Below are 13457 nucleotides of genomic sequence, written 5' to 3' on the forward strand. Positions count from 1 at the left end.
ATCACAGAAAGAGATGTACGAAAAGTGTTTAAGAGAGTGAATACCAGGAAGGCAGCAGGACCCGACGGAATCTGCGGACGAGTCCTGAAAGCCTGTGCAGAAGAGCTATCATAATCTTTAATCTCTCTCTGGCGCAGGGCATCTTACCAACATGCTTCAAACAGTCTGTCATTGTTCCTGTCCCCAAGAAACCCCAGCCCGCATGTCTCAATGACTATCGCCCAGTAGCCCTCACATCAGTGGTGATGAAGTGCTTTGAAACACTGGTGAGAGACTTCATCACTTCTGCACTGCCTGCATCCATGGACCCACTCCAGTTTGAGTACCGCCCTAGCCGGTCTACAGACGATGCCATCACCCATCTGCTCCACACAACCCTTTCACACCTGGACACTGGGAGGGGTAATTATGTTAAAATGCTGTTTGTCGACTACAGCTCAGCATTTAACACTATTATTCCCTCCAAACTCACCACAAAGCTGGAAGATCTGGAACTCCACCCATCCCTGTGTTAGTGGATCTCCAACTTCCTGACAGACAGACCACAAGCTGTGTGTGTAGGCAAACATGTCTCACGTACCCTCACCCTCAGCACTGGAGCACCCCAGGGCTGTGTCTTGAGCCCTCTGCTGTACTCACTGTACATCTCTGACTGCGTCGACACTTCCAGCTCCACCACCATCATTAAGTTTGCTGACGACACTGTTGTGGTAGGCCTGATCTCAGACAACAACGAGAGGACCTACTTGGAGGAGATTGAACACCTGGAGAACTGGTGCCAGGACAACAATCTCCACTTCAACGTCAGCAAAGCACTTCATGATTAGCGGAGTGAGGGCCACAGGACGATAATCATTTAGGCTGGTGGTGGGAGTCTTTTTCGGCACTGGGATGACTGGCTGATTTTAGGCAGGGCGGGATGACTGCCTGGGCTAGGTTGAATATTCTTGTGAAGATGAGGGCGAGATGGTGGGCACACGCTCTGAGCACCTTACCAGGAACTCCGACTGGGCCGGCAGCCTTCTTAGGGTTCACTGCCAGGAGCAGCCGTCTGACATCGTGCTCCTGTACAGTGAGTGGAGGGGTGCAAGGACCGGGTAGAGGCAGGGTTGGTGTCGAGCAGGAGCCAGCTGGAGCAGGTGAGTGCTGCACTGATTTTTCAAAGCGGGCAAAGAAGCAGCTTTCTACCTTTGCAGAGCCATTTTGACTCTTAAAATGAATCCACAAGTGTAACTTTGTAAGAATGAGCACATTACAGATTGAGCACAAATGATTAATTTAGCCCTTCCATCCACCAAGCAATAATCTGATTCTCTGAACAGGTGTGCATCCTGTCCAACATCTGCTGTGCAGTGTTTAGAATTAGCTCTTAACCATATTTGTCAAACTTTTCCTCATCTCATAATTCCTTGCCAATTTAGGTAAACAGCTCAATTAGCTGGCTAGTTGTCAGATACGCATCTAGTTTGCATCATTGGCTGGTTTGAGGCTTGAAAGAAGGTAATTTTAAAATATTACAGTTAAGGAAATGAGCATTTATTTGCTTTAAAACCATGGAGCCCTGAATTATAACTCTTCTTAAAAATCTTAAACAGACAGTCAATAAAAAAACACTTTAGCCGATTAATGTGTGTCTGCAGTAGTGAAACTACAACTGCTCAAAAATAGCCTGTATTAAGGGCATAAGTTGCATCCAATACATTCCTATACAGTTTTTTTATACACACTTTAGATAAATGATTACCTGATAATCAAGGTTAAGACTTTAAGTTGACCATTTACAAGTCTGAAAGTAGGCTGAGAGGATTTTTTTGAAAATACTCCCAGTCTTTTCTAATCACAATATAGGCAGTTGCCTAACTCGGAGCTGCCTCCTTAGTAAGTTAATTTTTTTTAGGCAAATTTTAATGGAAGTGTAAGCTCCTAGGTAATTTTATTCGTTTAAATAAATCGCATGACATGAATTCTTTTAAATGAGGATGTATATAAGGTACGTTGCATGACCCAAGTAGGCCAAGCTTTAGCTGTTGGATAGATAGGTACACAATTGACTCTAGAAGTTGTCAGTTCTGGTATTGTTGGATCTCAGTGCTGCATTTGACACTGTGGATCACATTATACTGCTGAACAGGTTGGACACTTGGGCAGGACTCAGTGGGACAGTCCTAGAATGGTTCAGGTCCTACTTGGAGGAGCGGAGTTATTTTGTGACTATTGGAAGTAATCACTCTGATTGAGTGGCTATGACGTGGAGTTCCTCAGGGGTCAGTTCTTGGACCCCTTCTGTTCACTCTATACATGCTGCCTCTGGATCAAATTCTGAAGAACTCTAAAGTCAACTACCACAGCTATGCAGATGACACACAGATATACCTTGCACTGTCTCCAGATGACTGCAGTCCTATAGAGTCGTTGTGCGACTGCTTAGAGCAAGTCAAAAAGTGGATGAACCAAAATTTCCTTCAGTTAAATCAAGAAAAAACCGAGGTCATTGTGTTTGGCAACAAAGAGAAGAGGTTTGCCGTCAGTAAACATCTTGAGTCACTGTCTTTAGAAACTAAAGACCAAGTCCGGAACCTCGGCGTGCTGATAGACCCAGACCTGACCTTCAACAATCATATCAAATCAGTCACCAAATCAGCCTTTTATCAACTTAAGAACATATCCAGAATTAAGGGTTTCATGTCCCAAACAGATCAGGAGAAGCTGATTCATGCTTTCATCTCCAGCAGACTTGACTACTGTAACGGTCTTCTGACTGGACTCCCCCAAAAGAGTCTCAAACAGCTGCAGCTCATCCAGAACGCTGCTGCCCGAGTTTTAACCAGAACAAAGAGATCACATCACATCACCCCAGTTCTCAAGTCTTTACATTGGCTCCCGGTCAGAATAGATTTTAAAGTTCTGCTACTCGTCTACAAATCACGGAATGGTTTAGGTCCAGAATACATGAATGACATGCTAGCAGAGTATAAACCCAGTAGAGCTCTGAGATCTACTAACTCAGGTCAGATAATGGAGCCCAGAGTTCAAACTAGACACGGTGAAGCAGCTTTTAGCTGTTATGCTGCACACAACTGGAACAAACTACCAGCAGGACTGAAATAAGCCCCAACGGTAAGCACTTTTAAATCAAGGTTAAAAACATTTCTCTGAGTTAATATTTTTCTTTTTCCCCTCTTCTTTGATTGCTTTTAATTTTCATTCTATTTTTTTCTCTTTAAAGTGCTTGTTTTTATGCTGCTTTATGCTGTTCTTTTAAATGCCTTGTATTTATGTAAAGCACATTGAGTTGCCTGTTGTATGAAATGCGCTATATAAATAAAGACGCCTTGCAAGAACAGGACTTATTTTTGATGTGGAGAAATTTGAAAAATTAAACAATACAAACAGAAATTTAACAATAGTTCAACAGTTCTTACTATCTTGAAGACAAAACAGTGTGCTGGTTCTGCAGTTTTGTTTAGTACTGTCTCAGTCAGTAGTGATTAGCGATTGAACTATTCATTTAACAACTTTAATGTGCTATCAATAAGAAAGAAACAGAAAAGTTACGGTGCAGCACATTTCATTTTTATATTTCAAATGTAATCCAAAACTGACTAGGTGACCTTATTCTCACACTTTGTTACTTGAATTTATGGTGTAAATTTAATTTATATTCATATATGTTGTGAATATCCTACATGTGCTCAGCAGTCAAAGTCAGTCAGTCCTCATGCCTAATTTCACACTCATTTTTCTCAGGATTGGAGTATTTGCTGCACAGAGATAACAAACAATCACAATTTTTCTTATTGTACATGCAGCCCATACATGCTGTAAACTCTTTTTAAATCTTCTTTTTACAAACAATGTTTGCTTAAGAAAACTCAGGCTATGTGCCCATGACAACGCTCTGAAGCATAAACGCAGATGTCCGTTTTTTTCCTCCACAATTTATCTGCGTTCTCACGAGCGTCTTGGGGGTGGATATCTGTCTATCCATGGGAACAGGGAAAACGTATAAAACTCATAAAACTCGCAGTTTGCCGATGTAGTATGCACGCCCCGGACGTAGGTGGCAGTAGCAACAATACCTTTGGTATTGTTATGAGTTATATTGTTATATATTAATAAATATGAGAAATGCCTGTTTTGTGGCTACTTCCTCTGCGTCAGTTGGAAGAAAATGGCGAAGCGCGGCGGCAACAACAGTACGCCTTCAAACTTTGTTTGGACAGATGATGAGGTCCAGTTGCTCCTGAACACGACACTGAACTACAAAGCCAGGAAGGCAGTGGATAATGTGGATTGGGAGAGTGTCCAAAATAAATATAGTGAGATATGGGAGTCGTTCATGGAGAACTACCCACTTAACGTGTGCAAAAAACGCACTTCTACGTTTTGAACTGTTCCTACGGCGACGAGAGGTTGGAAAGTTTTCAAGATCTCCACTCTGGGGGGCGTTTGTGTTTTCTCCGTTTTGAACTCCTAAAAACGCCGTCGCCGTGTGCAAGATAGGCACATCGGTCGAAATGTTCTGCGTTTATCTGTCGTTAACGTTGTCGTGGGCATGTAGCCTCAGAAGCTCGGAGTCATTAACCAAATGTGTTTTGGTAATTTGTATGTAGTCTTCTTCGAAAGCTCCTATTGTTGCATTTTCCTTTGAAAGATCATTTATCAAAACCTATATTGGCTTCATCAGTTTATCAAATCCAGCCTATAATGTATTTATCAACTACTTTACATGTATGCTAGCTTTTGATTTTAAGGGGGACCATGTGTGCTCTACATGAGCTTTAAAGGGATATGCCACTCCCAGGCCAAATTAAGTGTATCCCTGCATTCCCGAGACATAAATAAGTGTGTGGGAGCGTTTTCGGCATTGTCCGAATCTCACAGCACTGACCACTGCTTGGTTGCGCGTAATACATACATGCTAGCGTCGCCAATCGAAATATTTCGCCCAACGTGAATTAATTTACTTGATTTACCTTCTAATTACTGTGTCAGTGGTGTACTTTGACATCAAGTGCAAATGACTGTGTAAATCAACACAGAAGGCTTGGTTTGCTCATGTCGGTTTGGGAACTAGTTTCCAGTGCGGAAAACACAGCCGAAGCACACTCCCCGCTACGTCTTTGGCAATCCCCACCCCCGCTTTCCTCAAACAAACCAGCGTGAAGCAGCCAGGGGGGGGGATTCCCAATGACGTAGCGGGGAGTGTGCTTCGGCTGTGTTTTCCGCACTGGAAACTAGTTCCCAAACCGACATGAGCAAACCAAGCCTTGCGTGTTGTTTACACAGTCATTTGCACTCGATGTGAAAGTACACCACTCACACAGTAATTAGGTAAATCAAGTAAATTAATTCACGTTGGGTGAAATATTTCGATTGGCGACGCTGGCGACGCTAGCATGTATGTATTATGCGCAACCAAGCAGTGGCCAGTGCTGTGAGATTTGGACAATGCCTGGGTCGCCAGGAAAACGCTCCCACACTTATTTATGTTTCGGGAATGTGGGGATACACTTAATTTGGCCTGGGGGTGGCATATCCCTTTAACTGGCACTGTCTGGAAAAAACAGTAACAATAATAATAATTAAAGCTGCACTGATGTAACTGAATCTTTTTTTTTTCAACTATCATTTCAAAGCATGTTTTCATTGTTATACAAGTGTTAGCAAGATGCTGTCTGCCGCCTATTTTAAAAGAGAAAAAAAAATCCACACTATTCTTAAGTCTTTTTTTTTTTCTTTTTTTTTTTACAGTTTTGCAGTTAAGTTTGATGTCCCTGTGCTATCGACTGGAGGCACTATTTTACCCTGGAAAGCTTTTAAAGCATTTTGCTTTCAGAGCTCCATGGAGCTCCATTAATTTACCTTGTTCTATTTTCAACAGATATTAATTACAGAAAAGCTACAAGAAGCAGCAAGTGTTAAAATTAAGCAGAATAGTGTTTTACGTTTTGAACTACATAAACCATCTGTAAAAATTTGACAATTTATTCATTCCCCTCGTAATTTATAAAAGCGCCATGAGGTGGCGTCATGCTCACAGTTTAAATACAGGCTCACAGCAGCCTCGGTGAAATCTTACTGCCTTCCATGAAACAGATATCCATGAAACAGAATTTTCAGATTCCGATTTTATCATGTCTAAAAGATAACTCCTGTTGGATCCTTTAATCCGGGGAGAGTATAAAATCATATGTGATTATGTTTGATGTCATTTGAAATATCGATTAACCTGGACTTTCTCGTCAAGGTGACCATAGAATATTGCTTCGCTTTATTGGTTTTAGACCCAGGGCCGAGGTTCGAGGTTAAAATGTTCAGTCATAAACCACAAAATAGTGCACCTGAATTGCAGATTTTGTGAATCTGTAAATCCGTAAACACACAGAGACACACACACACACACACACACACACACGGACACACACACACACACACACACACACACCATTCGCTACACACGCAAGCGAGCGGGTTCTGCGCTTTTAAATCCACCTGTTCACACCTAAATGCGCGTTCCGCTCGCTGCTCTTTGGTTTGTCTGCAGGAGAAAACAGCATTCACCAAGTGGCGAGGGGCTCCTCACATGACACCACCACCGCTCATCTACAGCAGGACTCTGTCAGCTGCTGAATGGATTACCTTTTCATTCATCTCTCACAGATGGGTTTACGCATTACCTCCTCGCATCAGTCCAACGCGAAGCCCGAAGAGCATCTATGATTTCTACATGATCACCTTCCAAAATGTACTGATCTGAGACCAGCTCAGGATTCCCCTTCACATCTCCGCTGCTGGGTGGACGCACGGCTGATTTTTCTGTAGAGGTCTTCAGCAACAAATTGTAGCAAACACTGTGGAGGTTGAAGTCATGGTGATAGCACCGCTTCGGCTTTCCATGGCGACGTGAGAACTTTATTCCTCTGCCCCCATTTTTTATCCTCCTCTTTGATTTAGATGTTTGCCAGTGGAATCGTGCTTCTTTGGGAAATTGTCCACCATTTCCCCTTTCAATTATGTTCACTTTTGCTGCCTTCTGCTACATGCTGTCTCTGGTCCTCTGTGTGTCTCTTATCTTCTTCGCAATATGGCACGTAAGTACCTAATGGTTTGATTTTTTTTAAATTTTATTTATTTTTATTTTTTTTGTGATTTGACTTGAATTTTCATTCTAATAAGGAATGGTGTCATCCTCAGGGATGTGTGCTTGTACGTGCAGGTGTGCGTAAGGGTGCTACACAGCCAACAGCCCCGATCATACAGCCGCTTAATTTTAACTCGTGTTGTTAAATGTCGCAGATTTCTGTCTGTAGTCAATTTTTTTTTTTTGGAACACTGGAGTGCACACCTGTGTTGCCTGCTGCAAAATCTCTCTTGTGCACTCAGCTTTTTCACCACCTCGTCACAATGTTCTTTGTATTTGGCCACTTTATACTGACCCAGTTCGAAATGCAGGGATGCCTGCAACGCTGTGCAGCATCCTTCAGATCAATTACACAGCCTTCCTTCCAGATCAATTAGGAAATCTTGTAGAGTGCTATCTCCTTTCTCATCTCCCTGCACTTCTCCCTCTGCCTTGAATCAAGCCTCAGCTCAGCCACACATCTGTGCCAATAATGCAGTCAGCTTTCAGATATTTGAATAATCTAATTATTAGCTGTCTGAGCAACATCTCCATCATGCAGGGACTTATGTAAAGACAGATTTGGGTCAGGTCTTTCAGCCTTTTTCCTGGGTTCTGTTTTTTTTTTTTTTTTTTTGCCAGGGAACAACCCCAAACCTGATGCACATGTGATAACTGCTTCCTTTGCAGTTACAGTTAATAGTAGCTGTCTGCCTGCCTGTCAAACAATGATCCATGTATCTGCACACAAAGCAGATGGTAGAGTCTGGAACAGTGAGAGTGAAGACAATTATGACAGTGCAATTGATACTGAGTAATTGTGCAGAAAACTGCACAATAGACCAGATATGCAGTACAGCATCTCAGTAATACCTGATGTAAAAGATGGACAACAAAATGAATTGGTTCAAACGGTGGTGTAAATTCAGTAATGGTAAAAAAAAAAAAAAAAAGACCTCAATGGAAAAAATACTCTGTAGCTCTGTCAGGAATTCACTTTGTTTTGTATTCTGCTTAAGATGACAGAAGCAGTGGAGGTGTCCCCTACTCTGGTTCCCCTCCACAGTGATACACACAGGCAGTATAATAAGCTGGGGATCCATACTGTGAGGAAATATAATTAGGAAGAGGCTGTGTGGTGTATGGAGCTGTAGAACCAAGACTGCACTGTAACATCAGCCACTTGCCAAAATATGGGGGGGTTTGGCTTCAACTATTCTTTCACCTCTATCAGTCACTGGCAGGTAGCCACCTCCTCATCAGTCATTTTCATTTAATTTCTAGACTCATCTGGTTTCAAAGACCTGCATGGAGGGAGACAGAAAAAAGAAAATTGAATCCTGCTCCTGATTGTCCTTTTGGCCAGTAGATTCATTTTTGCTAATCTGAGTAGCGATGCATTGCTGAAATGTGTAAATAAGCTGAGTCAAACCACCTCGGGTAAAATCAAGCTATAAATTAAATGAAACCGTGTAAATGAAAATAAAGAGACAAAGATCACAATGCCTGCCACAGTTCTTTACTAAATTCTACTGTCTTTTTTTCTGACGAAAGAAGATTACCAGCTCTGTCAGCAAGTAACATGACTAGCTGAGTCAAATGGAAAATGGCTGCTCACAGATGGGACTTCTGTCATGAATCGGTCTTAATTAATCATACTGTACCCTGCCAAGTAAATTAACTTTTTGTACCCTTCTAGTCATCACTTCTCCCGCTAATCTGATCCAACTTTTCTTTCATCCCCCTCACCAAAACTATTATAAATCGACTCTGTAATGTCTGCGTGGGAATGTTGGATATCTTTTTGAAGATCTGATTTAATTGAAAACATTTTCTTTTGCCACCCACCTTAGGCTGAAATGTCACGACAGTGGAGGTGATGCCTTGATGAATAAGTTGATCCTGCCCCTCTATAAAATCCCACAAAATCTTAATTTGAAATGAATAGTAGTATCGGTTGGCACATGTTATCCAAAGCACTGTATCACCAATCAGTTTGTATAGTCCAAATAGTATAGACCTATAGAAAAGTATCTGCATTAAATGAAGTATTGCACTTCTTTCAGAGCATGTTCATACTTATTTCACTTGAGTATTGTCATGCTACATCACTTTCTATGCATATATACTGATTGTTACTCAACAACATTTAATTGAGAGATTTAGTACCATGTCATTTAAAGTCTTATATACACGGACACATAATAATTCTATCGAATATCTTTCATGGCATATGAGGCATTGGCCTCCACATTTTTGATTCTTTGTGTTGGGTTATAGCTCTGTAAAGTTATTCAGGGTCTTCGTTTATTTGCTTTTGTTGACAATTTCTTGGCATTTGTCTTTTTCATTATTATTATTTATTTTCAGTCTTCATGGAAGTTGTCCATTCGTTGATGTAATTTTGTCTTTTCAATGATTCCTAGTGGTTTTTGCTTCTCTTTAGGTGCCCATGTCATCATTTCTGGTCTCTTTGTGTTAGCTTTTTAACGTTTGTACTGCTTTTAGCTCTATTAGGGTGGTTGCTTCTTCCTTTGCCTTTATTTCCATTTTTTTCACCTGTTTTTAATATAACAGTTGTGAGTGTGGACATTTTTTTCTTCATATACAGTGGTATGTCATTAATATTGTTAATTTTACATGTCTCTTTTTGTCTTTTTTGTCAGTTTGCTTCTGTAGCTGCTGTATAGAATCCTTTCACATCTTCTTATGTTTCATGTGCTTTTGTCATTGAAGGATTTACTTTGCAAAAACATGTTAACCGTCCCAATCGAAGACAAAATCCTCTAAAATGAGAGTAAAAAATAAATATACTCTTATAAATTTGTATCATTATTTATTGAAATAATTTTAGACCAAAATGCAGTGTGGGAAAAACTAAGTACACCCACACTGATTCCCAAGGATTCAAGAGAGTAAATAGCAGTCACGTGCTGCTAATTAACTACCCTTTATTTATTGATCATCATTAAGTGTGATCACCTCTTTCAATGCCTTAATTTACAAAGGGAAAACATTAAAGACAGGTGTGGACATCACACTAAGTTCACCCCAAGCTTAGACAGTTCAAAGCCCAGACAATGACAAAGAGCCAAGAAGTGACAACTTAGAGCAGTGATACTCACTATTTTTTTCACAAGAGCCACATTGGCAGCAAAATCAAGGGAAGAGCCACTTTTACGACAACATACTGAGTCCCCTTTTGCAAATATGCATTTCTACATATAAAACATCCCACAAAAAAAGAAATAACACAGCCAATACATTTTCAATTAAGACCACATTTGCCTTAATACTGGGATGAGCGGAAGCTGGCATGCATGTCCTCGACTTTCTTCATGTTGTATTTGTAGTTTGTTGTTGTAATCATAGTGAGACATTCAAGATGAGCATAGTTTTTGTGCTGGTTTTTGCCCCTTTTTAATTAAAAACCGATCCATTGTCCATGCATCTCGCGCTGGCTAAAGGAGCTAGCGTGCTCTGCGGTCCAGTGTGATGGTGGTTTAAGCGAGCTGTGTTGCCATGTTTAACATTCCCCCCTTTAGGAAACACCATTAAGCCTTAATTAATACCTAATGAAAATACTTAATACTACAAAAATGCAAACTTAATAAAAATACCTAATACTGTGCAGTATTCGCTGTATGTTATTTGAAAAAATGTATTGTAATTGTTACCATATTGTCATAAGCTACTATGCGAGTGTGAGCCGCCAATTAAAGCTTGAGGAGCCGCATGAGGCTCGCGAGCTGTGCAATGAGTATCTCTGACTTAGAGTCTACAGGTCACAGTTAGCATGTTAAATGTTAAAGTTCATGACAGAAAAATTTGAAAATATCAGTACAAGTTTGTCTTATTTGGAAGTTTTTCAGGAGAAAACATGCATCTAAACAAACCACAACTCTTCTAGAGCAATATCCTATGGAGAAATGAAGCCAGAGTAGGGAGTTTGGCCATAATACAGTATCATGTATGGCTGGGGAAAAAACACAGCATATCAGCATAAACAATGCTGATTTACTTTGAAAATATCCTGGGGGGGGGGTTTGATTTGGACTCCTTTGCAGTCATTGAGTCGACCATGAATTTCTCTTTCTACAAAAATATTCTGGAGTTAAATGTGAGGCTGTTCACTGGCTGAAAGCTAGGCTGAAATTGTGTCATGCAACAGAACAGTGACCTCAAGAACACCAGTAAATCTCTAGTAGAATAGCTGAAAAAGAAAATAATCAAGGTACTGTGATGGTCCAGTCAAACTCCAAACCTTACTCTGATGGAAATGCTGTGCTGGGACCTGAAGAAAACGGTGCAGAAATAAATGTCTGCACACTTTAATGAACTGAAGCAACACTGTGAAGAAATCTGGGCCAAAATGTCTCCACAATAGTGTGAAGGATGGATAACGTCAAATAGTTACTTAAAGTGATACTCCGGAGTAGATTCAACCTGGGGTCATTTGAACCGTGATATCCAGCCAAGTAGCCCACCCGCAGTTTTTTCGATATTGGCTGAACATCAGCTGAGTTACTGAGTTATCCCGAATAGCTTCGTACAAGGGTTAATGGATCCTGGTCCGTATCTCCAAAATTACCACACTAAAATCACATGCCATGACACCAAACTTCTACAGTAGTACAAATATGGTCTGTACTCACCAAACAATGCATTTGGAAGTTTGAAAATAGTCCAGGAGTTTATTATTATCAACACAAGCCTGATAGCTTCTCTGCAGCTAAAGCTGCGTCGACGTCACTTCAGGGAGCTGGGAGCTTCAAAGTAAGATGAGGGTTGATCTACTACTGTAGACAACAAAGCAAGGCTGCTCAATTTCTCCATTGATAAAATAATTTCACAACTCTACAACATAAAAATTCATTAAAAAAACATGTAGAATATAGCATATACTTTGTTGTCTACAGTAGTAGATCAACCCTCATCTCACTTTGAAGCTCCCAGCTCCCTGAAGTGACGTCGACGCAGCTTTAGCTGCAGATAAGCTATCAGGCTTGTGTTGATAATAATAAACTCCTGGACTATTTTCAAACTTCCAAATGCATCGTTTGGTGAGTACAGACCATATTTGTACTACTGTAGAAGTTTGGTGTCATGGCATGTGATTTTAGTGTGGTAATTTTGGAGAAATGGACCAGGATCCATTAACCCTTGTACGAAGCTATTCGGGATAAGTCAGTAACTCAGCTGATGTTCAGCCAATATCGAAAAAACTGCGGGTGGGCTACTTGGCTGGATATCACGGTTCAAATGACCCCAGGGTGAATCTACTCCGGAGTATCACTTTAAGTTATTCCTGCTGGGTCTGTAAGCTACTGAATCAAAGGATACAATTAGTTATTTATGCACCGTTTCTGTATTTTGGCTTTGTTTTTGTGAAATAAGTAATGACACGGTGAAAAAATGTCACATGTTGTTGGTCACCAGAGACTTTATAACCTGTTACTTTCTTTTTCACATGAATGTGTGTGCACTGATCTCAGATCTGGTGTAACTGAATTAACATGTGAAAATGTCAGATGATCAGGAACAATTTTTCAAGTCACATCCCGAATTTGGTTATTTCAGACAATCTTAAGTGTAAAAATACTTTGTTTGTTTGATGGTCCAAAAGGATTGTGGACTTTGTTATCCGGATGAATAGCAATTTTGAGAGTTATTTTCAGCTGAAATATGACATTGTTTTTTTGTTTTTTTTTTCAACAAAAGAATATATTGCCTGACTGTTAGAAACTAACAGCTCAACAAGAAGTATTTTTACGTTGTAATCATAAATGTAATAGTGATTATAAGAATCTCCTAGTACTCTTGCTGTGATATAAAATGAAACTTTGAATGCTTCACTTCAAACCAGACTTCAAATAAATGTATTCCTCACAGAAAATAAAACATGTTAAATACCCTTGGGAGCACTCGCATATGTGCTTACAAAGCAATTTTAATTAACACACAAGGTGATCTGCGACCTCCCCTGAGCTCTACAGCTGAGCGCTTCAACCCTCCCACTCTTCTCGAGCAATTCTGAATCCTGCAATTCTGCATGTGAATACAGCCCCTTAATGTACTCTCCACTGTATCATTGAAGAGTTGTATTGTATCATTAAAGCTCAGAGCAAGCCAGACTCTCCCCGGTGCACACATGATGGATGGAAAAGGCTCATGGCTCGGATATGATATTGAGCTTGTCTTAGCAGTGTTGCAGAGGTCAGGAGAACAAAGTCGCATCAATCACGCTCTCAATTGGAGTTTCTATGATATTGTGGGAGGTTGGGTCTGATTTAGTGCATGGAATATGTTGTTAGAAGAGAAACTGTTCATAGAT

General features: G+C 40.5%; 1 protein-coding gene across 2 annotated transcripts in view; it reads left to right on the top strand.

Moving 5' to 3' along the window:
• The first annotated feature begins 6523 nt into the window (after positions 1 to 6523).
• cnih3 (cornichon family AMPA receptor auxiliary protein 3) overlaps positions 6524 to 13457 on the top strand; it is a 160128-nt gene continuing 153194 nt past the window's right edge. For both annotated transcript variants that reach the window (XM_075458666.1, XM_075458665.1), the window contains exon 1: positions 6524 to 7094. In XM_075458666.1, coding sequence (XP_075314781.1) covers positions 7017 to 7094 — 78 coding nt within the window. In that variant the 5' untranslated portion in view covers positions 6524 to 7016. The remainder of the gene's footprint in view (positions 7095 to 13457) is intronic.

Source organism: Odontesthes bonariensis, chromosome 24, assembly GCF_027942865.1.
Source record: "Odontesthes bonariensis isolate fOdoBon6 chromosome 24, fOdoBon6.hap1, whole genome shotgun sequence".
Classification (NCBI taxonomy): Eukaryota; Metazoa; Chordata; class Actinopteri; order Atheriniformes; family Atherinopsidae; genus Odontesthes; species Odontesthes bonariensis.